General features: G+C 59.3%; 1 protein-coding gene across 14 annotated transcripts in view; it reads right to left on the reverse strand.

Moving 5' to 3' along the window:
* SRCIN1 (SRC kinase signaling inhibitor 1) overlaps positions 1-24,251 on the reverse strand; it is a 67,483-nt gene extending 43,232 nt beyond the window's left edge. For 6 of the 14 annotated variants that reach the window (XM_078437226.2, XM_078437225.2, XM_078437223.2 and 3 more), the window contains exons 1-2: positions 22,755-23,111; positions 14,360-14,422 (exon numbers count right to left, since the gene is read on the reverse strand). In XM_078437226.2, coding sequence (XP_078293352.1) covers positions 14,360-14,422; positions 22,755-22,878 — 187 coding nt within the window. In that variant the 5' untranslated portion in view covers positions 22,879-23,111. Of the gene's footprint in view, positions 1-14,359; positions 14,423-22,754; positions 23,112-23,907 lie in introns of those variants that run through there. The other 8 variants (XM_078437228.2, XM_078437229.2, XM_078437230.2 and 5 more) reach the window with 8 other exon arrangements.
* Between the last annotated feature and the right edge of the window lie 463 nt (positions 24,252-24,714).

The following is a 24,714-nucleotide window of genomic DNA, read 5'->3' on the forward strand; positions in this document are numbered from 1 at the left end:
TCCCACCACCCCTTTCTTCAGTCTCCCCTCCCAACACACACACACACACACACACACACACACACAGTTGGAGACCTTTAAGAGACGCACAGGGGACGAAGGACAGTACAGAAGCAGAAAAGAGGGAAGGCCGGGGGTTGAGGTCCCCACGCGGAACCCTGAATCTTTTCCCCACATGCCCACCAGCCCCGAAGTCCTGGCCTCGCCAGGCCCAGCCCTGCTGTCTCGCATCCTCCAGCCTCAAAGCTGGGACAGTGGCTCCAGAGTGTCACCCATGCCAGCTGTGGTATCATCCACAACAGGTGCCAGGTGTCCCTCGCAGGGAGACAAACACAGTCTCCCTGGCATACCCCCAGCCCCACAATCCACCAGCCTCAAAGCTGCAGTCCCCAAGCGTAGCCTAGGTCTGGGGGCGTCGGACCCTGCAGCAGACTATGCACCCACACAGGGGCTGACTCACAGGGCCAACTGGAGCAAAGAAGAGGAGGCTGGGGATGCTGGGAGCCAGCCAGGTTCCATCCAGCTGGAGTGCCCGGTCAGCCCCCTCCCTCCACACATCTACTGGGCATTAGGCCTGCTGCCAGGCCTCCGTCACCTCCTGTGCACCATAGCAGGACAGAAGAAATTCAGCCACATTTCAGGCAAAGCTATCCCTCACCTAACACACACACACCCACACCCACACTCCTCCCTAGGCTATGGCTGAGGCATGTAGATCTGGGGAGCAGAGGACCCAGCACCTCCCACCAAAACTAAGGGAAGAATGGCTTCCACAGACACAGAGTTCCACGGCTTCCGAAGGCCTGACCCACCGCCGTCATTATGGCCTGCGAGCCTCTCAGCACCCCTTGTGGGGGGGTTATCACTGTGGCCACACTTCAGAGATGGGGCTGCCGAGGTCAGAGGAGTCCAGTGATGTGCTCAAAGCCACCGTGAGTGGTGCAGGCCAGATTCGACCCCAACATCTCTTAGGTTTGCCTCATCCCCTCCCATCACACTTTTCTCAACAACTGTCTCTTAATAAGAACAATGACAACAGCACGGGGCACTCCTCTCTGTTTACCTGCTGTCTCCTCAGCCGGCACTGGGTCTGGGGTCCCTCCTCCCTCCCCCACGCCCGGGCGTCTGTCCCTCTCACTGCACTCACCTCCCTCTGGCATGAGGTCCAGAGACATAAGAGCTGACCTTGGGAGGAACACTGTTTCACAGTTTAACACTCATACCTTTATTTTCATAAGGATTAGGAAAACTCCAAATAGAAGGTCCAGCCACTGATTTCATGGATATGATTCCTTGGGAAGGTAAGGAGATAATGTTTCCTTTTAAGTAAATGTATTTAGGTTCAAAGGGAGTTAATGAACAACATATTGAGTTCACAGCGTGCAGAGGGTCCCTGATCCGAAGGAAATTCCCAAAGATGGCCCCTGATTGAGTGAGGCTGGGAACTTTGGGGCCATTTTCATGAAGGCCCAGTCCCTGCCCTTGAGGGGCTGGTGGCAATCCAGGGTACCAGTGAATGTGGCTGAAAAGGAATGACCTGAATAATCACCCAGGAGAAGTTGGAGGTGCTCCAGCCATGACCCTTAGCTTCTCTCTCTCTTCCACTTATCCCCACCACCAGCGGGGATGTGCACTGGGCACCTCCATGGCCGCAGCCCTCTCTCTGCCCACCGGCCTTGCTGCTGGAGCCCCAGCTCTAGAGTCCGGCACAGCCCTGCCTGAGCCAGAGGGACCTCTCTCCTTGTGCCAGCCAGGCTCGCCGTGCCCTCCAAGGGCTCTGGACACACACGGGTGCGGGGGACGGGCCTCCAGTTCTCCTCTCCCCGCTCCTGCCCTTCTGCCCTCTGGGACCCAGAAGAGCTCCTAACCCCCATCCCCACCCCCCATGCCAGCTCCTAGGGAGACATCCTAGCATGTTTGGGTGGAAGCCAACAGAGACCAGCAGGGACTATGGGGAGGTCCAGGGGTCACCCAGGCTCTGCCAGGTCGGCTAGAGGGGCACGGCGGGGCTGGCAAGGAGGGGTCCGGGCTGCTAGAGCGGGCAGCGGAGGGGGAGCAGACACGGACAGTGGACATGTGCTTGCAGCCCTATTTATGACTGCAGTCCTATAAATCTCACCGCGGGCAGTGCACTGGGGAGGGGGTTGCCGAGCAGCCCTGATGGAGAGTGTAAAGCCAGGTCTGTCCCTGCCTCCTTGAGGTCAGGGTTCACCCGTCCGCTGCCCGGGCATTGGTGGAGGGAGGAGTCAGGGCAGAAGCAGGAGCAGGATTCTGGGGGCTGGCAGAGGGGGGCGGAACAGGAGAGACAATCTGCTATCTCTGAGGGGTAGTGGGGAGGAGGGGCTTTGATTTGAGATCCTAGGCTTTATTTAACAAAGACAGAAACTAGCTTGGGGGGGCGCCTGGGTGGCTCAGTCGGTTAAGCGGCCGACTTCGGCTCAGGTCATGATCTCGCGGTCCGTGAGTTCAAGCCCCGCGTCGGGCTCTGTGCTGACAGCTCAGAGCCTGGAGCCTGTTTCGGATTCTGTGTCTCCCTCTCTCTGACCCTCCCTCGTTCATGCTTTGTCTCTCTCTGTCTCAAAAATAAAAACGTTAAAAAAAAAAAAAAAAAAAAGAAACTAGCTTGGGGAAAGGAGTGAGGCTCAATGCATATTCCCTCCTTCCTGCAGGGCCCCAGGGGGCCGGGAGGACTGACTTGGGCTTCTCAGTTGCAGAGCCATCCTGTTGCCCTTAGGAGAAGCTGGCCCGTGGGGCTCAGAGGACTCAGGCCTGAACTTCTCCCTTGGAGTCAGGCCAGGCACTGGAGGTCAGGACACTGGAAGGAAAAGAACCCCAGGTCAGAGTCACACACCCTGGGTTATGAGTCAGCTCCTTCCCTGAGGAGCCCCGGTCAGCCTTTCTGGTTACTCATTCAGTCCACCAGACTCTTCCCTCTCGGAGCCTGAGGGCACTAATCTGTAAAACGGGATGTTAACCTCTAAACCCTGCCCCTGTCTTGCCTGCCCTGAGCGAGAAGCTGGCAAGACAATGGAAGCGAAACTGTGTCGTTCTGAATTAAAGGTGTTCCTGGCACATTGGCTGTTGGCCCCTAGCAGAACAGCCTTCCCGTTCCCCCTGCGCCTGCTCCAGCCACCAGCGAGTCCCCAGAGTGGCCGTGACCCTCCCCAGACTGAGCAGCCCAGTGAAAAGTCCTGGAGATCGATTCCAATCTAGCAAGCAGCAGGCTCTGGGCACCCTGTCCCTGAGCAGATCGATGCTTCCTGTTTGGTGGCAGGTGGCAGGGGGCAGTGAGGGATCCATATGGGTAGGGGTCTTGAGGGAGTGGCAGAGGGGACAGATGGGACAGAGAGGCCTTGAGGGGGTATGCAGGGCTGGGTTCTACTGGGGCAGGGGTGTGGGAGTTGCAGGGGAAGGGGAAGGGCAGGAAGGCTGTGGAGGAGGAGCAGAGCTGGGGTACACTGGGGAAGGGATGTTGGGACTGAAGGCCCCTGAGGGATGGGGGGTTGGGGGAGCCGGAGAGATAAGTTGGGGTCCAAGGGTTTGCCACCTCTCCAAGGACACCCAGGTGTACAAGGCCAATCGTAATTTTTGAGTCAGAGATTCAGGCTGCAGAGAAGATACCTGAGACTGGTGAAATCTAGCTCAGAAGGAGGGGAAGGAAAAGTAGGGAAAGGGCATTCTGTCACCCTCAGCTCAGCCTTCCCAGTCTGGGCAATGGGGAAGGGACACGCGCCTGAGGCTGGGGTGGCGGGGAGGAGGTGGGCGCCCCCAGTGGCCGGCTGAGGATAAAGGCGCAGACGCTTGGGAAGACGGCGACATTGTTATTTGCTCCACCAGTTCCAAATTCCACCTTTATTTATGAGCCTGATTTATTTTTATCCTCCTCTGCATTCTTTTCCATGAGATCACTGTAACTCCTGATGAGAATTAAGATCCCCAAGTTTTAGTGACACCATCTCATAAGCCATCAAGCCCATCCCCACCTGGTGTCTCTACCCCAGATGTCACCATCTACTCTGTCCTCTGGCTGCCACTGGGCAACAGTCACACATGACATCATCTTCAGAGGAAGAGAAGAGGAGAAGAGGAGGGGGGAGGGAGAGGGAAGGACAGCAGAGAAGGGGAGGAAGTCGAGAGTAAAATGAAGCTATAAGCTCCGGAAAAGAGGGGTCTCTCTCTGGGGCCCCTGCAGTGAGGACCCCAAGCTCAAGACCCAGAGTTCAGGTCCCTGTCACCCTCTCCCTGGAGATCAGGAGGCTAGGTGAGGCCCCTCCCTTGGGGACCTGAGAGGCCTCCCGGGTGTGCCCTATCCATTGCCTGGGCAGAGGTGGGGCTGGGCACCAGCTCAGGGAGCAGGTCCCCGGGTTGGGGGGGGGGGGGCGGGGCTAGATCCTGGTGAGGCCCGCAGGCAGGGCAAGAGAAGGGGTGCATGGAGATTGCTGGAAGAATGGAAGGCCTGGCTTAGACCCTAAAGTGCTACACACACACACACACACACACACACACACACACACACACTCTTGAACACCTGCAGCTCTGCAGCTCGAGGTTCCCCCAGTCCCACCGTCTGCAGCCAAAGCAAGAGGAGCCCAAGTCACCCAGGAGGAGCCCCGAGGCGACTGCCACTACCAATTGTGCCTGACAACTCCATCCTGCTGGGTGCCTGCTGCAGTCAGGAAGCACACTGTGCTGGGAGGTCAGAGGCCAGAGGACAAAGGTCAAGTTTGGCAGAGGGTCCAGGAACCTGGATCAGGTCAGGTGATCATCCCCTGTCCCGCCCCACACCCTCCGCTGGGCTCTCTGTCTTTGGGTGGCCCTGGCTCTGTGCTCCTTGTGTGCCCGTGCCCCTCAGTCCCCGCTGTCTGTCTGTGGGTCCTTGGAGCAGAAGCCCATCTGTGTCTGTTTTCTAAAACCATCTTTTCCGCCCCATACCACAGCAACCAAAGTCATTTTCCGGGCAATTGCCTTTCTGTAAACATTCCTGTGTAATATCCCCCCAAATTGCTAATGCCCAGCGCCCTGTTGAGTCTCCCTGTCACTCCAACAGAGGCTCAGAGGTGGGGGCGGGTGGTGGGAGGAAGGGCAGTTGGAGGGGAGGAGGCTGGCCAGGCTGAGGATTAGGGACGGGGCTTCCTGTCCGTTTCCTGGCACAGAGCAGGGGGCCAGAACCCCCCACCCTGGCACCCCCTTGTTTCCCCATCCCCCACCGCCCCAGCACCACCCTCCTGAGCGTCAGGCCACCTCAGGACAGCCTGTCTGGTCTGGCAGGGAAGACAGAGAGGAAGGGGGAGGGGAACCCATGAAAGGGAGGCCTGGGAGGGAAGGGAGCCATCTTGAAAGCATGGGGGTGATGGTTAGACAATAAAGGTGACTTCCTGGTGACTAGGAGCAGGGACACTAGGGAGACAGGGGCAAGGCCAGGCAGGCTGTCTTCACGGGGTCCCCAGAGAAGGGCAGCTCTCCTCGCCCCAAGGTGTCAGGGGGAGGACAGAGAAAGGGGAGGAGGCCAGGTGGAGCCCATCCCCCCTAGGTGGTCCTAGATGGACCACTGCTTGAACACTGCGGCAGTGGGGAGAAGGTGGGCAAGGCAAGAAGGTGTCGGGGGTGGGGGGGGAGGGGGGTCCTGGGGGTTGAGCGATTTCACAAGAGTCACCATGTGGACTCCCGTCAGCCCGGGAAGGAGGAGGAAGAGGGGGAATAGGACTGTGGCCCATGCCGGTGCTCGTGGAGCCCTTCCACCCCCACCCCATGCCCAGGGAGCTCTGCTACCCCAGCCCCCAGGGAATCCGGGCAGGGAGACTCAGGAGGAGTGTGGGGCAGGGAGCCCCAGAGCCCCAGAGGGAGCCAGGAGGCAGGGGAGGGTGCAGGGCCCTGCCAGTCACAGCTTCATGCAGGCAGAAAAACACAAACCAATTTACGCAGATTTAAAACCCACCGAAGGCCACTTAGTTGGTAAACGAGTTGGAATCTAATTAAGGGACCTCCTCAGGGCTGGGGGAAGGAGAGCTCACCTGCCTAGGAGGAGCTGTTGGGGGCGGGGAGGGGCGCTGGGTCCCAGCTGCTCCCAGTAGAGCTTGGATTTGAAAGAGAAAGGGCAGTTGGGCTCCCTGAAGGGAGGGAGGGCAATTCCCCAGGTCCACAGGCCATACCGCACTGAACCCCCCCCCCCCAGCCCTGGCCAGGTGAGGCCTCCCTCCCCACAGCAGGCTGGGAGTGACCTCTCGAGCCTGTGCTTTGAAAACCACTCTCTGCTCTTCCTCCAGCCAAATGCCCTTCACAGGAAGGAAACCGAGGCCCAGAGAGTGGCCCTGATCCAGCCACACAGGAGCTGGAGACAGAGCTAGAAGTGGAACCCAGGCATCCTGGCCTCCAGGGACAAGGATTTTTCCATTCCACTATGCCGCTTCCCAGAAAACAATTGCCAAGGGAGCCCCCCTCCAGGCCCCAGGCCCCAGGAGGACACCGTCTAACCATCTCCTTAGGAGGAATCAGCAGCAAGATGGAAAACATACCACAGCAACCTGGGTCTCAAAGCGAGAAGAGCTGTGGGTCATGGCCCAGGCACACCCCCAGGTGCCCAGCCCAGCCCAGTGGGATGCTGACCACACAGAAATCAGGGTCCCGACATGGCACCCTGACCACACGCCTCAAACAAGACTCCCCCTCCTTGGCCAACAAGCCAGCCGCCCTCCCTCTTTTCTGCACTGCCCCCAGAAGCAGGCAAGGCTAGGACATGACCCAAAATTGCTGAAGTTGGGGGTGAGGAAGCTCTGTGTAAATCTAGCTCTGCCATTGGCTAGTTGTGTGACCTTGAGTAGGTTAGCAGTCTCCCTGAGCCTCAGTCCTCTCATTTTTTTTTTTTAAAGCTACTAACACCCAGTAGACAGGCATGCAGGTTGTGCACTGCACAAAGGACACGTGTGGGGGACAGTTCCTTCCTGATCTGCCCCATTGCCTGATTTCCTTTCACTCGATTGTCAGAGTTTTATCAGGCCCCGCACTGTAGGGTTTTGCTTTTTAGCTACTAATGAAGATCTGGCTAATTGACTTCCTGGGAAGGGAGGGGGCGGAGAAGCAAAGGGGAGCATGTCACCCTTGGTCTGAAGCTGTTGCTGGAAAAGCTGGGAACAGCCCTGGCGTGTGCCCACATGGCGCCGCGTTAACAAGCTAACTCCTGCATGGCATCTCCACCATCACGCGCCCGGGGAAGGCGTCCTGTCAGCTCTACATCTCCTTGGAGAGGCAGCAGAGAGGAACACGGGCTGAGAGGAAGGGAAGGAGCAAGCACAAGAGGGAGGGGGGGGAGGGAGGCAGGCGCCTGTCCCCCCTCCCCACCCCAGCTCTGCCTCCACTCTGAAGAGGCTGCCAGAGCTCCTGCTCTCCCAAGGGACACTCGAGCCTCGGGGTGCTGTGGCCAGGGCGGCAAGCGTGGACAAAGGGACCACGCCCCTAAAGCTGCCTCAGACCAAGAGCATGCCCAGAAGGAGACCTCCTGTTCCCTGGGGGAGAGACAGACCCCAGTGTGTGGGAAGTGAGGGACAGAAGCCCCATCCGTCACTCCCATCTTCCCACAGGGAAATGCTGTCCTACACCCAGTGCTCAGCGAGGGCCTCGTAAACGCTGGGCAGGAGCCCCAGGCTTGCTAGATCCTTCCATGTCCTCCTCACAGACACCATCCTTCTTGGGGTCAGCCCCTGTCTAGGAGGCCTTTTCGCTGCCAGCACCCAGACAGCTCCCTCGGCCGCCACCGGAACAGCCAGGGGCCTGGTGCTTCCAGCTCGCTCAGCTTCTGCCATCATACCTGTGCACCGTGGTGCCCGCCCACTGCCCAGTACGTGCTCACCAACCCATACCCAGTCACAAACTGCCTCGCCCGCACCCCCCACAGGCATCTACACACAGAGGGGTCCACCCAGGCCCAGCCAGGCCTGGAGCCACCACCCAGACGCCACCCTGGATCCCCATTCCGCCCTCTCAGGTGCCACGGGGACAAGACAGCACGCTGTGCCCATGCATACACGTCGTGTACATTTAAGACCCCCTCCGCGGGGCACCCGGGTGGCTCAGTCGGTTGAGCGACCGACTTTGGCTCAGGTCATGACTTCACGGTTCGTGAGTCCGAGCCCCGAGTCGCGCTCCCTGCTGTCAGCCTGTCAGCGCAGAGCCTGCATCAGATCCTCAGTCTCCCTCTCCCTGCCTCTCTCCCGCTTGCGCTGTCTCGAAAATAAGCAAACATTAAAAAAAAAAAAAAAAAAAGACCCTCTCCAAGAGGTTCCAGTGCATCTGGGGGCTCCCTCGAGTGCCGGGTCAATCCAGCTCCAGCTTGGAGTACGAGACAGTGGGGACCCCGTTTGCCTAACCTGAATCCAGCCAAAGCTTCACAGGGAAGCTACGTCCTCGGCCCCTCTCCTACTTTGCCAAGTTCAGGGTTTCCTCGCTGAGGTGTTTACATTCCTTCTTGAAATAGAGGGATGGGTCCACTGACCTCAAGGCCGCTCCACCCTGACCGTTGTTTAGCCAACGAGCCAAGGCCAAGGACTGGACACGCGTAGCCTTTATTCTACCTCTAGAGGTGCTCAGCCTCCTCGGCCAGGGTGAGGGGCCTGTGTGCCTTCGACTGCTTCCACCGGCTGCCAAAGCGTGCAGGACAGGCCGCTGGCCTCCAAGACTCAGCCCTCACCTCATGGGTTAACTCCTCCACTGCCTTGCAAGCCAAGAGAGAACAAACTGTCAGATCTGCGCCCCTGTCATTCCTCTCCCTGGGCACACCAGGTTAGGACCCAGAAAGACTCTGGAGGGCGGAGGCGGGGAGAAGGCAGGAAACTCAGATTTCCTGCCTGACTTGGGAAGCCTGCTCAGATGCCAGGGGCATCTTTCAGAAGTTGTCCCTGTTGTCTTACCTGAACCCTCCCACCAGAGCCCATCCGGGAGAAGGAAGCAATAAGCAGCCTCCGCTTCCACCTGCAGGACTCGAAGATTCCAACCGTCTCTTCTCAAGTAAACCACCCATCCATCTGGGTGCTGTGGGAGGCACGGACCGGCCTGAGTGACACTGCCCCCCCCCACCCCAACAACCCCTCACACCCAGGACAGTCTGCCGGGGCTCTGTGGCCTCTGCTCGCTCGGTTCTCAGGGTCCCCTTGTGGGGTTGCTCTCTCTCACTTTACAGGGGAGGAAAAGGAGGTGCAGGATGAGTACCTCGTCCAGGATCAGAACTGACAAGGAGAGGAGACTCATTTCAGCTGGGGGGGGGGGGGGTTCTCAGCCCAGCCCCAGCCCCCTGTTGTGTCCTGTACACCCTGCCCCCCCCCCCCCCACACACACACACCGGAAGATCCAAGGAGGCTCTCCCCAGAGCGGAGCTGGGACAGCTGGAGGCGGGGCAGGGAGCAGAGCTGTTCCAGGGCCACAGATGCTCAGTCTGGGCAGAATGTTCCACAGACTTCCACCTTCTCACCCCCCTACCTTCCCTCAATCCCCTTCTCACACCTTAGGTGACTACAGAGGCCTCCTGCCCCCTGCCACAGGAGAACTGTAAGCTCTCCCTACTTCAGGAACGCCATCCAGCCAGGGCTTGGATTCCCCCAGGAATGGAGAGCTCATTACATCCAAGTGGTCAATCATCGTGCGGGGTTCCTCCTGCCCTGAAATGAGCCAGAGCCTGTGCCCACAGCCCTCAGAGGGGCCCGGGGACGGGTCCTGACCTCTCCCTTCAGAGCAGGAGGAAGGTTTTGGAATCTGAATCTCCTCTTCTGAGCCCAACGCCTCAGGTCCTTCCTTCTGCAGCCTGGTTTCATTTCCCCACCCCCAACCAACTGCACTGCCGTCTGTTGGGCGAGCCCCCTGTTGCCACCAGCCCTCTTAGTTGGTGGTCTTCAAAACTGCTCCAGTGGTGCGATGAGGTCCAAGCAGCCCAGATGACCCCTCTCTGCTTCTGCCCTCACCAGCCCTCCTCCTGCCCCCCGGCACGTACACCGGGGTAACAAGTGCCTAGGACATCCCCAGCCCTGCCCTTACCTCCCTTACCTCTTGCAACTCTCAGGCCTCCCCTGACCTCCAACTTTGGGGGCCAACTTGACTCCTCCTCCCTGGAATGAATGACTCTTCTGGCAAGGTCAGCTGAACCTACCTGCCCCTTCCAGGCACTTCCATCTGTCCTCTGGTGCCTGGCCTGGCTCATGTGACTCAAGGAGTCTGCTCTGGGGCTTAGCCCCTTCCCAGCAGCTATATCCCGCACAACCCCAGCAAGTCAGATCCAAGCTCCAGGCACCAAATGGTGTACTCAGTGGGCAGCCTGCTCTGCCCGTGAGTCTCTGCTTAGTGGCCTGAGGCCCTTGGTGCCCTGTCCGGCAGCCAGCCATCTCAGGGGCATGCCTAGCCACTTTGAGGACTGGAAAACCACAGCCCACATAGTAATATCTGAGGCATATTAACCACACAGTGCTTCCTCCTTTCTATTCTACTTCCTCCTTTCCTTCCCCCTTTCCTCCACCCGGCGGGGTGCCGTCCCTGCCCTATTGCTGGAGGGTCCTAGGCTTGGAGGGAGAGCCTCCCTCACCCCCAGCTGCTTCCCCGCACCGTGCCCCATATCTGCATCCCATGCTCGTGCGGTGGCTAATTCTGGCGTCTCATCAGACAGTAATTATGGGGGAATCAGCACTGCTGTCATCTCTGCAGCTCGGCACCTGTCACCACGCCACCATCCCCGGGCTTCTGGGATGGGACCGGAAGCTAAGGGAGGAGGGGTGTGCTGGGGTGAGGGGCACCCGCTCCCTCCCTGCCTCTGCAGCCCTCACCTCCTTCAACCCTACCTCTCCGCAAGGCACTTAGGGCTGGCGACCAGGTGACCATTGGCCACACAAGTGCTCCCTGTTACCCAGGGCAGGTGCTGAATGCATGCATCAATGTGTCACACGCACGCATGCCCACGACCAAACAGAACAGGAATGACACAGCCAGCCAAGGCTCAAATCTTGCCCAGGCCCTTTCACCTACGCGTGATCTCGAATAAGTCATTTTATTTCTCTGGATGTCAGTTTCCCCGATGGCGAAATGGGGGAAACAGTGCCTACCCTGGGAAGACGGGAAGAATGAACTATGTAAAGTATCTAGCACCACGCCTAGCTACATGTGCGATCACGTATTCACTCAACAAACGATTGGTACACATCCACTCTGTGTGGAACTGTAACAAATGAATCAGTTTAGTGAGGATCACACTGGGGCCACACTGGGGCACGGGTATGTTGTTTGGCTGGTGGTGGTGTTTCGTTTCTCTGATGTCTTTAAGATGTACATGCACCTGCTCCCCATTGTCCTCACCCACCGCCTCACTCGTTTCCTGCCCCTGAAGGCCCTCCGGTAACTCCACCCGCCCCCCACCAGAGTAAAAGTGCCCTAGTCGGTTCCACCATAAAGGATGTGACAGGGAGTTCAGTGGGGCAGGCCTGGAGGTGGTCAGGGAGGAGCAGAAGAGGAGGTGACAAAGGGGGGCGGTTCTTCCTGGAAGAGGAGTCACAGAAGCAAAGGTTCACAGAGGAGATGGGCCGGGCCTAATGGGAACTGATGGAGACACAGACATCAAGAAGGTTCTCCCTGGTGTTGGCTCTCCAGACCCCAGGCGCGTCCCACTCCTCCAGAATGGTTTATCAGGTGGGCCTCACCTGTGAAACTGCAGTGGCAGGCCACCTCCCCTGGTCTCGCAACCAAGCAGCATCTGCTTGGTCACAACTGAGTCACTGAATCACTTCTTCCCTGGCCCCATGGCCTTTTCCCCACGTGGAGAGGAACTGTGCCCGAGGAAAGGAGGTCTGGAAACGGGAAGGCTCTAACTTCTAGTCTCCCTCCCCCCACCTTCCTCCACTCCAGGGTCCGGAGCCCCCCCCCCCAGGACGCCCCAGGGTGGAGCCAGGAATGGGGTGGGACAAGAAAGGTGGGGATGAACCTCAGAGTCAGTTCTCAGTGGCCTGAACTGCGGAAGAATCCTGCTCACATGAGAGACTGAGGCTAGACCTTAAGAAGGGCTTCGGGTGGCAAGTAAAATGGAAGGAGGGGGAGGAGGCCCAAGGCTGCCATAATGGATTATCTGTGTGACCTGGGGCATGTTATTTAACCTCTCTGGTCTGTCTCCTCCCCCTGCAACACAGAGACAATAGCCTGGAGGCCACAGGCCAGCCGTGAGGGTAAAATGAGCTAACACCCGCACGGAGCTTCGCCCAGCATATGGCCCACGTGTTATCAAGTAAACATTCAATAAATATTGGTCCTTAGTATTTTCATTATTGCCAGGGATGATTTTGCCCCCCAATTCAGCAAGGACTAAATGAGCCCCCCCCCCCCCCCCCCGGCCAGGCCTCCGCTCCCTTGTCGACTCAGAGCCCACAAAGGGATCTCAGAGGTCAACAGAGTCGATGGCGAAGCGCTGACCCCACCGTGTCCACCTCCATGGGTGCCTCCCACCACCCCCCGCCCCCAACCCCATGCATTCTAATAATCTTTCACACGCTTGGCCAAAACCCACCTCCGTTTAGTCCAGTCTGGATGGGCAGGTAGGACAGGGTGGATGGGGGAAGTAAGTCTTGGAAGGGATTGAGCTCCCCCGTCTCTGGGAGTATTCCAGAAAAGGGTGGGTGAGAGAGGAGCGCATTCAGGCTCTGGTTCCTTACCCCCAAGCCCACCAGGAAAGCTGAGCCTCAGCCCCTCTGCTGTGGGTGTGGGGAAGGGGCGGTCGGCCCATGTGACCAGGACGGGGGCGGAGGAGAAGGGCTGCAGTCTCAGAGTCACTCCTGCCTCCTTCAGGCAGCGGCCACGGGTTGGGGAGGGAGGGGAGCAGCCTCGTTGCTCTTTTAGGAAAACGGTAATTTTAATTAAGAGGCAGACAAACGAGCGCTCTGCAGATTGTCTCCGAGCAAAGTTATTAAAAAGCCATCAAGGCGGCGGCGGCAGCAGCCACAGTGGCAAGGAGAGCTGCCTCCCCCAGCTGCCCGCCCAGATTGAGGCTGAAGCATCCTTCAGAGAGATGGAGAAGCACTGGAGGACTTGAGTCTGCAAACAGCCAGGATGGAGATCCTGCAGCCCCTCTCCTAAGGTGGGGGGGACAGGGCAGCAGCCAGACAATAACGGGTTACAGGCTGCCCGACCCCAGGGTGGGAGGGGGTGCGGGCAGAAAGGGAACCAGCAATGGGGTAGCCCTTGCTCTAGGCCAGGCCCTGGACCAGCTGCTGTTTTTCCTGTAATCTCAACAACCCTGCCATTTTACAGGCAGGAACACTGAGGCTCAGAGAGGGAAAGTGGCTTGCCCAGGGCCACACAGGTAGGAATTAAATGGCTTAAGTGAGGATTTGAATCCAGGTCAGGCTGTCTCTCAAGTCCAGTGCTCCAGTCTCCTGGTCTTGGGGACAGAAGTAGGGGGTCGGCTCCCTGAGGCCCTCTGAAGTGACCTCAGCACTGGCCGGGCAATGCTGCCCACAGTCTCCAGGGTCCCCAGGGACTTGAGGCCTCAATCATTGCTTACTTGGTGGGGGGCACACTATGTGAGGGGCGGCATCAGGTCAAGGGACATCTACAGGGCCATAAAGTACAGAGCAGCTGCCAGCAGGGGAGCCGGGGTGGACAGGGACACAGAGTCACAGTTCTGGAGCAGGGGCAGGTACTCCACAGTCAGCTGGCCGAGCCATAGCCCCAGTCTCCACAGCCAGTGAATTCAGCCAACTCCTTAACCTCTATTTGCTCACCACTTAAGCAATGAAAGAACTCTTATCTGTCTTGCTCACTGCTGGACTCAGAGCTTAGCCCAGTGCCTGGCACAGAGAAGGTATTCAATAAATCTTTATTTAAGGAATGAATGAATGAATGAACAAATGAATGAGTAATTGAATGGTTGAAATAAGATCACAGGTTTCCAAGTGCCTCTAAACCAAATAGACTTGTATTGAGGCAGTGTATGGTCCCGTGTCCCATCTCCCACCCTCTGGCCTTTGCTGGAACACGGGCTTCCCTCCATAAGAAGGGCCCCCCTGCTCCTGAATCCCTCTCCCCAGGCCACCAGTCCCCTCAGCAAAGGGTTCCTGCCTCCTCCCCCCTTCCCAGCCCCAACTGTACGGAGGCTTTGCAGCCAGCACATAATGTACATGCATACACACGCACTAACTCACATGCACACATAGACATATCCTCTGCCAGGCAAGTTGCCCTCCCCAGAGTCACGTCTCTGCGGCCCCCTCCCCTGGCAAAGGCCTGGGCCCATCAGGGATAGCCCCCCCTCCCCCATTTCTGGCCCTCTAGGCTGGGGAGAGGCATTTGGCTAAGGAGCAGTGGGAGGCAGGATGGTGGGGGGAGGCCTCCCTCCTGGCTTACCAACCTGGAGACTTTAAACAGAGGGAACAGAGTCCTGGAGCCTTCCCTCCCGCTGCACGCTGGAGCCCTGGGTGAGGGACAGGAAAGGAGGAAAGTCGTGAATGAATGCCCAGAGCCAGAGGGGAGGAGTTGGAGAGAGCAAGGGGCCCAGGGTGGGGCTCCCAACATGGGATGGGCGGGGGCAGGGGCCTTGGGCCATGGGGGTGGAGGGGGGCAGGGACAGGGCAAGGCACAGCCTTAGGAGCTGTGCCTTTAGGGGTCACTGGGGGCCGGGGGGCAGGCGGGATAGAGATTGGGTGTTGCAGGAAGAGCAGGGGCTGAAGGGGCAGAGACACTGGTGGGAGACAGACAAGAGGACAGACAGCAGGACAACACGGAAAACATGAGGTCCTCAGAAGGAGGGCCCCAGGACAGACAACCAACAAGCCAGGCCTGGTTCTCCTCCCAGAAGCAGAGGCAGGCTTTTTCCTGGAGTGCCCACATAAGATCCCCATGACAGCACCTTGGAGCGCCCATCTGTGTCTCCCCACCAAGGTCACCCCCGCTTGGAAGGCTGGTGAGAGTCAGAAGGGCCTGCCGTCATTGCCCTGCTGACAGCCCTCTCTCAGCCCGAGACCCCCATCTGCTCCACTCACCCCCTAACCCTGAGGAAGGGCTCCCTCCTCTGCCTGCAAAGGAGGAAACAGAGGCATTTCACACCCAACAAGCACTCACACACTCGCACTCTGCTGAGGGCTGTGCAGCGGGGAATGGCACCCCTGCTTCAAACTGCCTGAAGCTCTACACCTAACTCCTGCCTCCACACCCACCCAACGCCCAGGGTGCAGGCTCTCTCCTAGCGGTCCCTCGCGGCTGCGGCCCTCCCATCCTGCACCCTCCTAACGGCACCCTATTCCCCTCCTGCTCTAATACCTGTCTATTGCCTTTCCTCCCGGGGCACATGGCATTCAGACCGCCCCCCTCCCCAAGACACTGCGGCCGGGCACCCTCTCGGGCACAGCCTTCCCTTGGCTGGCTCAGACCCATCCATACCCGCATCACGTCTGGCTGCAAGAGTGCTCAGAGCCCCCTGCCAATCTCATGGTTCCAATTTTCCCACCGATTACCCAAGACGCAGGCATCCCAGGGAGAAACAGCTGTTGGACCCAGATGCTGGGACATTGACTGAGGGAAGAAATCAAGAATGTTCGCGTAGGGATCTAGCCCCAGAGGGCTTCCTGGACAAGGCAGTGGGGTGGGGTGGGGGGTCGCGCGTGGAAGGGACGGATGGACAGAGGGCGCAGGGTGGGGCAGGGGAGTGAAGACCCAGGAGGCCTATCTTCCTTCCCACCACCAGCCTTGAGTGGCAGCTCCGGGGACCCAGTCCCAGATAAGCTGAGGTGAGGATCTGGGTTTTAGAAAAAAACTAAAGAGGTTTTCTCATGTACGCCCCTTCCTCCAGGAAGAGAAGTCCCCCTTGGACTCGAGGAATATGAAGACAAAGAAATTACTATTTGGTGAAGGTTTACAATGTGCTAGGAAGGCTACCTAAATTACTTCATTTAATCCTGGTCCCCACCCTGTGAGGAAACCACTGTCATCGGCCTCAATTTACAGATGAGGAAAGAAAAGTGAGCTTCAGAGGCAAAATGACTTGTCCCAAACCACACACATGGGTCTGACTCTAGAGCCTGAGCTCTTGACCCCTGAGCCAAGCTGGCTCCCTTCTGTCCTCCTCAGGCTTTGGCCGTCTCCCCTCCTTCCATGCCATGCTCCAGTATAAGTTATTTCTTAAGGACGACAAGTGGAAGAGAAGGCTTTGCTCCAGTCTCTTCCTGCCTCGTCCTCTTCCTGCCATCCTAGGAGGCAGAAGATTCTAACTCCGGGCTGCAGAGCGGTCAGGGAGGGACCAGGGGAGGGGGGGTGAGCTGTTGGGTTCCACAGGAGCTGGATCAGGATCTCTTGGGCTTCATCTTTAAGTGACTTCTGGCCCTCCAGGGGCCCCTTTCCTGCTCTCCCTCCTCCCCCACGGAAGAGGCTCCAGGGAGCCTTTCACCCCTTAGCCTTCTTTTAACTTCCAGAAATCCCCTGAGCACCCACGTTAGGGAGAGTCTTGAAAGTCAGGGGGCTGGCAAGGTGAGAGTCTATGTCAGTCCTAAAGGCCCTCACTTTTCCGCAGAGCCCTAACTTTTACTTACAAAGTGGCTGGGACGGGAATGGGGACTCATCAGGCCAGCCTAGCCCTGGGGGGGAGGAAGCAGGAGTGGGGGGGGGAGCGAAGTGGGCAGGGGACAGCCCAGGGGAGCAGGCAGAGCGCTGAGTCTTCCTCTGAAAAGGCTTCAGTGAGCCGTGGAATGCCTTCCCAATGAGATGGAATCATTAATTCTTCCCCAATGAGGCAGACGCTGGGGCCTAGGGTGACGCCACAGATGCCCGCTGTGTCTGCAATTATCACAGGCCCTGGGGGTGTGGGGAGCCTGCTTGGCACAAACAGCTCTAGCTAGGGCGTCTCCACAGGGGTCTCTGGGTGTGGACTTCTCGGTTGGGGTCTCTGGGTCTGAGGGCTCCAGCAAGCTCTGTAGCTGGGGCGGAAAAGAAGCCGGTGTGCTGGGTTGAGGATGTTTGCAGAGGTGAGGCAGGCAGGCTTGGGGGGGGGGGGGGGGAACCCAACTCCCTCCCGGTCTTCCGTGACTCCATACCGGGACATGCAGTCAACTGGGCCAGGTGGCGGAGGCCACCCGGAACCAGAAAAAGGCTGTGGGGGAGAGGAGCCACCCGCGGGTAGGGCCTCTGCGAAGGAAAATCCGGACTGGATTCGAGTCTCCGAATGGAATGGAATGAGTTCTGCTGGGATGAGCAGAAAACTGAGTTTATGACTCAGATGGCTGAATCTTCTAGCCGCTCCCTTATCCATCCGCCGGGCTGAGAGGGTAGACTTAGGCACAATGTGCCTTTGGAGAATGAGGGACTGTTTGCAAGGGGGGTGGGGGTGTGCCCGCGCTCAAGCGCTTGTGCCAATGCTCTCCTGGGCCAAATCTCCATTTTACCCGGTTTCGCTGGAGCTCGGAAATATTCTTCCCACCCTCTCTGTGGCGAGGCATGTATTATCTCAGGGGAGAGGAAGTAGCTAGAACTTGTGACAGCTGGAAGAGACCTTAGAGATTCTCTGGTTCCACCCTCTCTTCCCATACCAAGGACACTGAAGACCAGAGTGGGCAACTAACTCGCCTAACGTCACACAGCAGCAGGGAAGGCAGGCAACCTGATACTGGTCCAATGTTTGCTGTTTACACAGCCCGTCACCTCTCTGCCCTAGGGGATTAAAGAGTGACTACCCTGTCCCCTTCTCCTCCCCAGCAGGTCTGGACCCCTCTCCATCATGGACCCCTGTACTTTGCCAACCACAAGAGCCACAGGAGGTTAAACTGGATCTATCAAGCTCCTCAGGATGGCCCAAAGGTCATCTCAAAGGTCATGCCAACCAGTCCCCTGCCCCTAGGTACGACATCAGCCCACTCATGCTCACACACACCTATCACTGCGGTCAAAGATGCAAAACACCACGGGAGCTCCCCACCTTACAGTACCGCCCCCCCTTCACACTCTGGGAGGTTTTCTTTCCTATCTAACCTCTATTCCTCCTACTACAGCGTGGGCCTGTTTCCTTTCAAGCTGTCCTGGGCAAAGATTGGGGGAAGGGTAGAAGTACATTTTTCTCGCCCTCAAACCCTTCTGTTTGCCCACCTGCGGCAGAGAGGATGAGGCTAGGGTATGCCAGGGTGGCTGGGCCCTGAGCCCAGGGCATGCGTGAGGCAGGAGGGGTGCGTTGGTGGAAAAGGAGCCCGAGTGTGGGAGAAACAGCTCTTCTGGGAACGGTCCCTCCAACTCCTCATCCCCTACAAAAGCCTGAGTCTCAAGGTTAGGGGAGGGTCTTTGCCGGTTTCAGAAACATCTGTTCTCTCCCCCCACGCCATTTACTGAGTGTTTAATATGTATCGGGCTATGTGTTGGACATTTTCATCTACGATTTCACTTAATCTTCCCAGCAATCCCATGGTCAGAAACTAATCTGCCCCCTGGGACGGCCTCTCGCTAAGACTAAATCTAACCTTGATCCCTCTTGCTCCATTTCCTCTGGCTCAGTCCTCCTTGGCGGTGGGGCGCATCTTTGCTCTGTCTTCAGATGTCCTCACCCTTACTCGGTCACCCTTACTCGGTCACCTGGCACTTCTCCAGGCTGCCAATTTTTACCCCAGTCTTGCCCCAGGTGATGGGCATTTTAGGGGGCAGAGCAACAGAAGCAGGACTGGCCCACACCAGACACAGGGCACAGGCCAAGTGGCAGGGGAGACGGCCCTGGGGGCAGTCCTCAAGAGAGCTGCTGGGCTGATGGAGGTGGGGACAGAACCCGGGGCAGCAGATTCTCTCTCCCTGATGACATCTGTGACCCTTATAGGGAGCACGGGGCTTCACCTTTGGTGTGGTAACTAGGCAGGGCCCAGATATGCAATGAACTAGTGCTCCCTCAGTGACCAGCTCTCAGGTCCAAGTTCCAACCCACACATACCCAGAGCCCAGGGGCCTGAGCAGAAGTGGGCAGGAGTACAAGACGGAATGACCAGCCCTGGGCTGTGGATGGTAGCTGAAGCGAGAGGAGGAATTCGTACACCTAGCTAAGCGCCTTAGCATCTAGCGGGTGCTCAGGCCCTGAGAATGGAGAAGGGAGGCCCCCAAGCCAGCTTCAGTGGGGTTTCACACACCCCACGGTAGCCACAGGCAACTGTGATAAAGTCACACAGCCCTTGGCTTCCCTGTTTGGGCCTTTGGTAGCAGGAGTGATGAGGGTAGGGATCCCCTCCATTAGGGCTACCCCCCATCCTACCTTGGGCATGTCTGGAGCTGAGGGCCCAGACCCACCTCCCCGGGGAATGCTCAGGCCTCAGCTTCCATCCCCTGGGAGATTCTAGCAGTAAAAGCATGGACCAATGGGCAAGGGAAGTGGGAATGGTGGGTGGGACTCTGGTCCTTGTGGGTGGCACCTTCCCCCTTCAAGCAGGCACCATTAATATATGCAAAGCATATGCAAATCACCCAGAAGAGAGACACAACATCCACGGAATGTCAGAAGAGACCTTGGAGATGATCCAGCCCACGCCCCCTCATTTCACAGGTGAGGAAAGCGGCCCGCACCAGGCAGGGACTTGCTCAAGGTCACTGGGACATTTGGGTGCCGAGGAAGAATGGGAACGAGGTGTCTTTACTCAGAGTCTAGTGCTCTTTCCGGAGGGTCTTGTCCTTCATATGGGAGGTGGACAAGATGACAAAGAGGGCACAGGGCCTAAATGGGGCTCCAGGAAGGCCTACCAGAGACTGGGGGTGAGGGGCGGGGATAGGGCAAAGGGCTTCTCAGAACCTTCCCTTCCCACCTCTGAGCCTGGAAACGGTGGTGGCAGTGAAGGGAAGAGTGGACAAGGGCGGCAGCGATGCCTGGGGCTGCGTGTGGCTCGAGGGGCAGAGGGGCCTGAAGCCAGAGGCGCTGGTTTCCGGCAGCCAAGCAGCAGAAGGCGGCAGGAGAACTGGAGTGTCTGAAGCCCAGTGTCAGGGCAAGGTGCCCGCTGTGGTGCGGGGAGGGGGACAGCGCCCTTCACTACACACACATCTCTAAGTGCTCAGCAGCCCCTTCCGCTCGGACTCTGATAACTATGGCACCTGACAGACCATAATAGTCAACCCAGGCCTGTCCCTCCAATGGCTGCGGCTGCCCTCCACCCCACCCCACCCCCAACTTGGCTTCTCAACCTTCCAGACAGTCCTAGAAAGCAGGACCAATGCTGGGGGGAGGAAGGCAAACAGATGGGAGGGGGCAGACAGAGTGAGGAAAGAGGAGACAAGGTGGGGAGAGAGAGTGAAGTGCAGAGCAGGAGAAACTGAGGGGTAGAGAGAGGGGAGGCAGGGGAGGAAGGGGGGCAGACTGAAGGGCAGAGCGGAGAGGGGAGGGTGGGGATGGTGGGAGCGGCGGAGCAGAGAGGGAGGGCTCCCGGCCTCTGGGACTGAAGGACAAAGCTGAGGCCTGGGTATCAGGCATAGGAGCCCCATCGAGGCCTGGAGGCTGTCTGGCAGGAGTTGGGGACCAGGCCCCTGCCCCTCTGCCCACCTCCCCAGCGATTCCAGGGGCTGCCAGGAAATCAGTCCCTCCTCCTCTGCCTCCCTCCCTCCCTCCCTCTCTCCCTCGGGGCAGCAGCCAAATCCAAAGCCTTCATCTCTGCTTTTCAGAGCTGGGAATGAAAGAAGGGGAAGCGAGTGCAGCCCTCAAACCCGCTGACGGCCAGATTTTTATTATCTTTGCTCGAATGGGCCCTAGGAAGCCAACAAGGGATTCTTCAAAGAGCATCTGAGTGGCTCATTGAAGCCTGCACCTGCACCAGCCCACCCACGGCAGGCCGCCGGGGGCTTGGGGGGCACAAGCTGTCCCCCACCTCCCACCAAGTCCAGAGACCAGACTCGAGGCTGCCAGAAGCCTCACCCTCAGCTCTCTGTGCCTAGGCAGGGGCCACTCGGTCAGGAAGCCAGGCTCAAAGGCCACACCCAGGCCTGCTGGGCCTCCGAGGCAGTCCCTGTCCCTCTCTGTGCCTTGAGGACACAAGTAAAAGAAGAAATTGGATCTCCTTGCCAGGGCTGAAGGAGATAAGTGCTTGGGATTCCTCGAAAGAGAAGCTTTCATGGCAAGCCCTAGGTCTTTCCCCTGAACTCTCTGCCTGCCCAGTGCCCACAGGCCCCCTGTCATCTCCTGACTCCCCTTCACAGGATCCCACCCACCCACAGCTGCCCATCCATTCCAGAGCCCCAGGCCCACCACTCAGGATGATCCTGAGCCCCAGACACCCCTCCCTCTGTTCAAATCCTCAACCCCAGCACCCTTCTTCCCCCAAAGACCTGACCTGGGGTGGGGGTGGGGCTCAAATAGACCCGCTACTTTAAAGGGCCCAGCCCCCTCCCTCCTAAGCTTAGGTTTTGTCAGAGAGAGCCCAGTTGGCACCGGGCAGACAGCAGCCATGCCACCCCCCACCCCCAGCTCTGACCACACCATTGAGATCAATGCCCGCAGCCAAAGAAGGAATCAATGGTTCTAATTAAACCCTTTTTCCAGGGTGGGTCCTTGGCCAAAGAGTGAAAGAGAGAGCATCTAAGGCTCTGCATCCCAGCACCCAATGCTGCACCTTGTACATCTCTGAGAAACCTGGAGCCCGGCAGGAATCAGACCATGAAGACCCCAGAGTCCTTCCCCCCTCCACCCGACCCTCCCCCCATTAAGCAAGGAGGCAAGCAGAAGGCCTGAGGTGGAGGCAGGGCTCCCGATGGCTCATTCCCAGGGATCCTTCCCCTAGGAGAGTTCCCCCTTCTCCACTTGGCACTGCCCAAGGACCACAGTTGCTTCTTCCAGATCCCCAGAGCACATGGGGGACCCTCGTCTCCATCTGAGCCCTGAGGGTCATCACAGAGAATCAGCCATCATGGTAAGGGCGGAAGGAACGGGGTGGGGGTTGGGGGGGGGGGCACTGGACAAAGACCCTCTTGTCCCCAAGGCATGGTGGCAAGAAGCCAGGGCAAAGCCTTTGCACTCGCTGCCAATGGTGTCTGGGTGCCAGGCAATCTGGGTGGAGGGGGGGGTCTTATTCTCGCGACCCCCTCCCCTTACGCCCAGAGCCCTCACCCCCAAGCCTTACTTCTACACCAGGCCACCAGCTAAGTCTCTAGCCCAACAACTCTTAGCTCCCCTGGAGTCCTCCTTCCTGTGTGAATGCCAGGCCTTGACACTTGCTCACAGTGGCCCCAACACCAACCAGAACCAGCAACCCCCCCACGCATAAACCCAAACTGCCCCCCACATACATACACACGCCTAACCACGCCAGAAAAACCACCCCACCATGACAGCTGCCACCAATAATGACAGAGCCTCACATTTTCATAGTGACAGTCTCCACCAAATGCATCATCCATTCTTTAAAACCAGCAAGAAGGATAGGGACGGGAATGAGAGAAACTGAGGCACGAAGTTAGACAGCAAAGCAATAGGCTCAAGGTCACCCAGACTAAGATAGCCAGAGTCCGGAATAAGGTATCCTACCCCGCAAAGTGCTCAAACCCCCCACCAAGCAACATTCAGACCCACAAGCCTGAAGTCTGGTCAGCTATCCCCCACCGCCAATCCTCATCTGTTTCCCCTTCCCCCCAAACAACCGTAGCTCCAACATCTCCTGAAACGTCTCAGTCAGGTGCCCCCCCCCCCCTCCCCGCCACTGGGGAAAAACACTTCCCTTAAAGTTGGGGGCTGCAGGACCTCCTGCTTCCATAGTATTTGGAGAGAGGGGAAAAACAGTCAGGGATCTCCTCCTTGCACAATCCCTGTTCCTGCTCACCTGGCTCCCCTCGGCCCCCAGGGTCCCTCGGTCCGGCCTCCTCCCTGGGAGATCGCGCGCTGCCCTCGGCTGTCCTCTCCCACCAGGCCAGGGCAAAGCGCCGGAGGCACTGCCAGGGCTGCATGGGGAGGGGTGGGGCGGGGGGGCTAGCACTAGCAGCCGCACACGCCCCGCCGGGCCCTGCCAGCCGAGCTGCGGAGGCACCCGGCCGGCCCCCTCTGCTTCCACCAGCATCCTGCTGCCCCCACCGACAGGACTCGGAGCTGGCCCGGGAGCTTCTGACGTAGCAGGGGGGTGCGTGGGAGGGGAGGGGGGGCTATGGCGCGTCCCTCCCCAGCCCCGCCCTCTGCCCCTCAGCCCCCAGCGGTCCCTACCTCCTCACTCACCCCGGATGCTCCCCCCAGCTGGGGGCGCCCTCCCCTGCCCTCTGGCCTCCGCAGGGGGAGGGCTTAAGATCAAATAGCCCCTCCCCCCAGCCACTCCCTCTTATGGCCCCTCCCTACCCGCCAGCTGAGCGGGGAGCTGGTCCCCAGTTTCAGCAACTGCTGCCTAGGCTCTAAGGTCTCCAGGGCTAGGGCCTCGAGGTGAGGGGGGCGGGGGGAATACAGGCTTGTATCCTGGCAACACAGCCAACCCCAGAATGCACTCATCCCCTTCCTTCCCTGGGGGGCTGGCGCAAAGCGCCTACCACCACCGTCCAAGTGTGTTCACCCCATTCTGGGACCTGGGGGAAAGAGAGGCCTTTGAGGCTCCCCCCACTTCTCCGTCCCCTTCACGTCCCCTGCATTCTCCTCTTCCTCCACCACGGATGGACCACTCCCCTCCCCCACTCCCCTCACCATCCATCCCCCTTCCTTCTCTCCACCCCTCCTCCCTCCACACGTACCCCTTTAAATTTTCACCCCTCGGGCCCCCTCCCCCGGGCATCACGAGGCCCTCCCCGCTCGGTCTCCAGCCTCGCCAATCCCTGACCCCCTCTGGTCCCAGGACTCCTGTCGCCCGGGTCCGTCTCCCAAGCCCGCACGCCGCGGTCCCCTGCCCCCCCAACACCTGCGCCCCGAGCATCCCTCGCCCCACCGGCCGCCGCCTCCCCGGCCCGGCCGCCGCCCCCGCCCCCGGCCGAAGGGAAAACACACAAAGAAAACAGAAATACCTTCCACTTAAGCATGGAGGCACATTAGGGAGGAGAGAGACAGGGACATGCCTTGGGACGGAGCGTTCCCCATCGGGCGGGGGCGCGGGGGGCGGGGGCCCCGGGCCGGCCTGCCTGGCGCTCGCCCTCTCGCCGCCTCGCGGGCTCCTCGCTCGGCCCCAGCCCCGGGGCGCGGTGCCAGGCGGGCGGGCCGGGGGCGCGGGCCCCGCCGGGGTGGACCAGCTGGGAGGGCGCCGGCGGCCGGGCGTGTGGGTGCGCGCGCGCGCGCGGGCGTGTCACCGAGTGTGCGAGAGCGAGTGTGTGTGTATGTGTGTGTGTATGTGTGGGGGGGCGCGCGCGCGGGCCGGCGCGGGTGTGTCACTGCGGGCGGGAGCGCGCGCGGCGCGGGCACCCGCGTGTGGCCGGAACGTACAAAGGGCCGCCCCGGGTGGCGGGGAGCGGAGGAGGGGAGGGGGCGCTGCGCCTCGCGCCCTCCAGCTGCGCGGCGGGATCCCGCGGCGCGCGGCCGGGCCGGGGGTGCGGGGCGCGCTCACGCTCCCCTCCCCGCTCCACCTGCTTCTCCCACCCCATGCAATCCTCTCGCCACGATAGAGATGAATCCCTGAGGCCCGGGACCGGCCTCGGAGGAGAGGGGTGCACCTCGAGGTGGGGGGACTTCTCGGTCTCCAAGCCCTGGCACACCTTGGGTTGGAAAAGCACCTGGGGAGGGACCGGGCAGGGAGGCAAAGGCGGAGCGCGGGGACTCGGGGGCCACTTTTCAGCCAAGGTGACCTCCGGAAGCCACAGCTGCCCGATGCGGGAAGAGTC

The sequence above is a fragment of the Panthera onca genome, chromosome E1 (assembly GCF_046562875.1).
Source record: "Panthera onca isolate mPanOnc1 chromosome E1, mPanOnc1 haplotype 2, whole genome shotgun sequence".
Classification (NCBI taxonomy): domain Eukaryota; kingdom Metazoa; phylum Chordata; class Mammalia; order Carnivora; family Felidae; genus Panthera; species Panthera onca.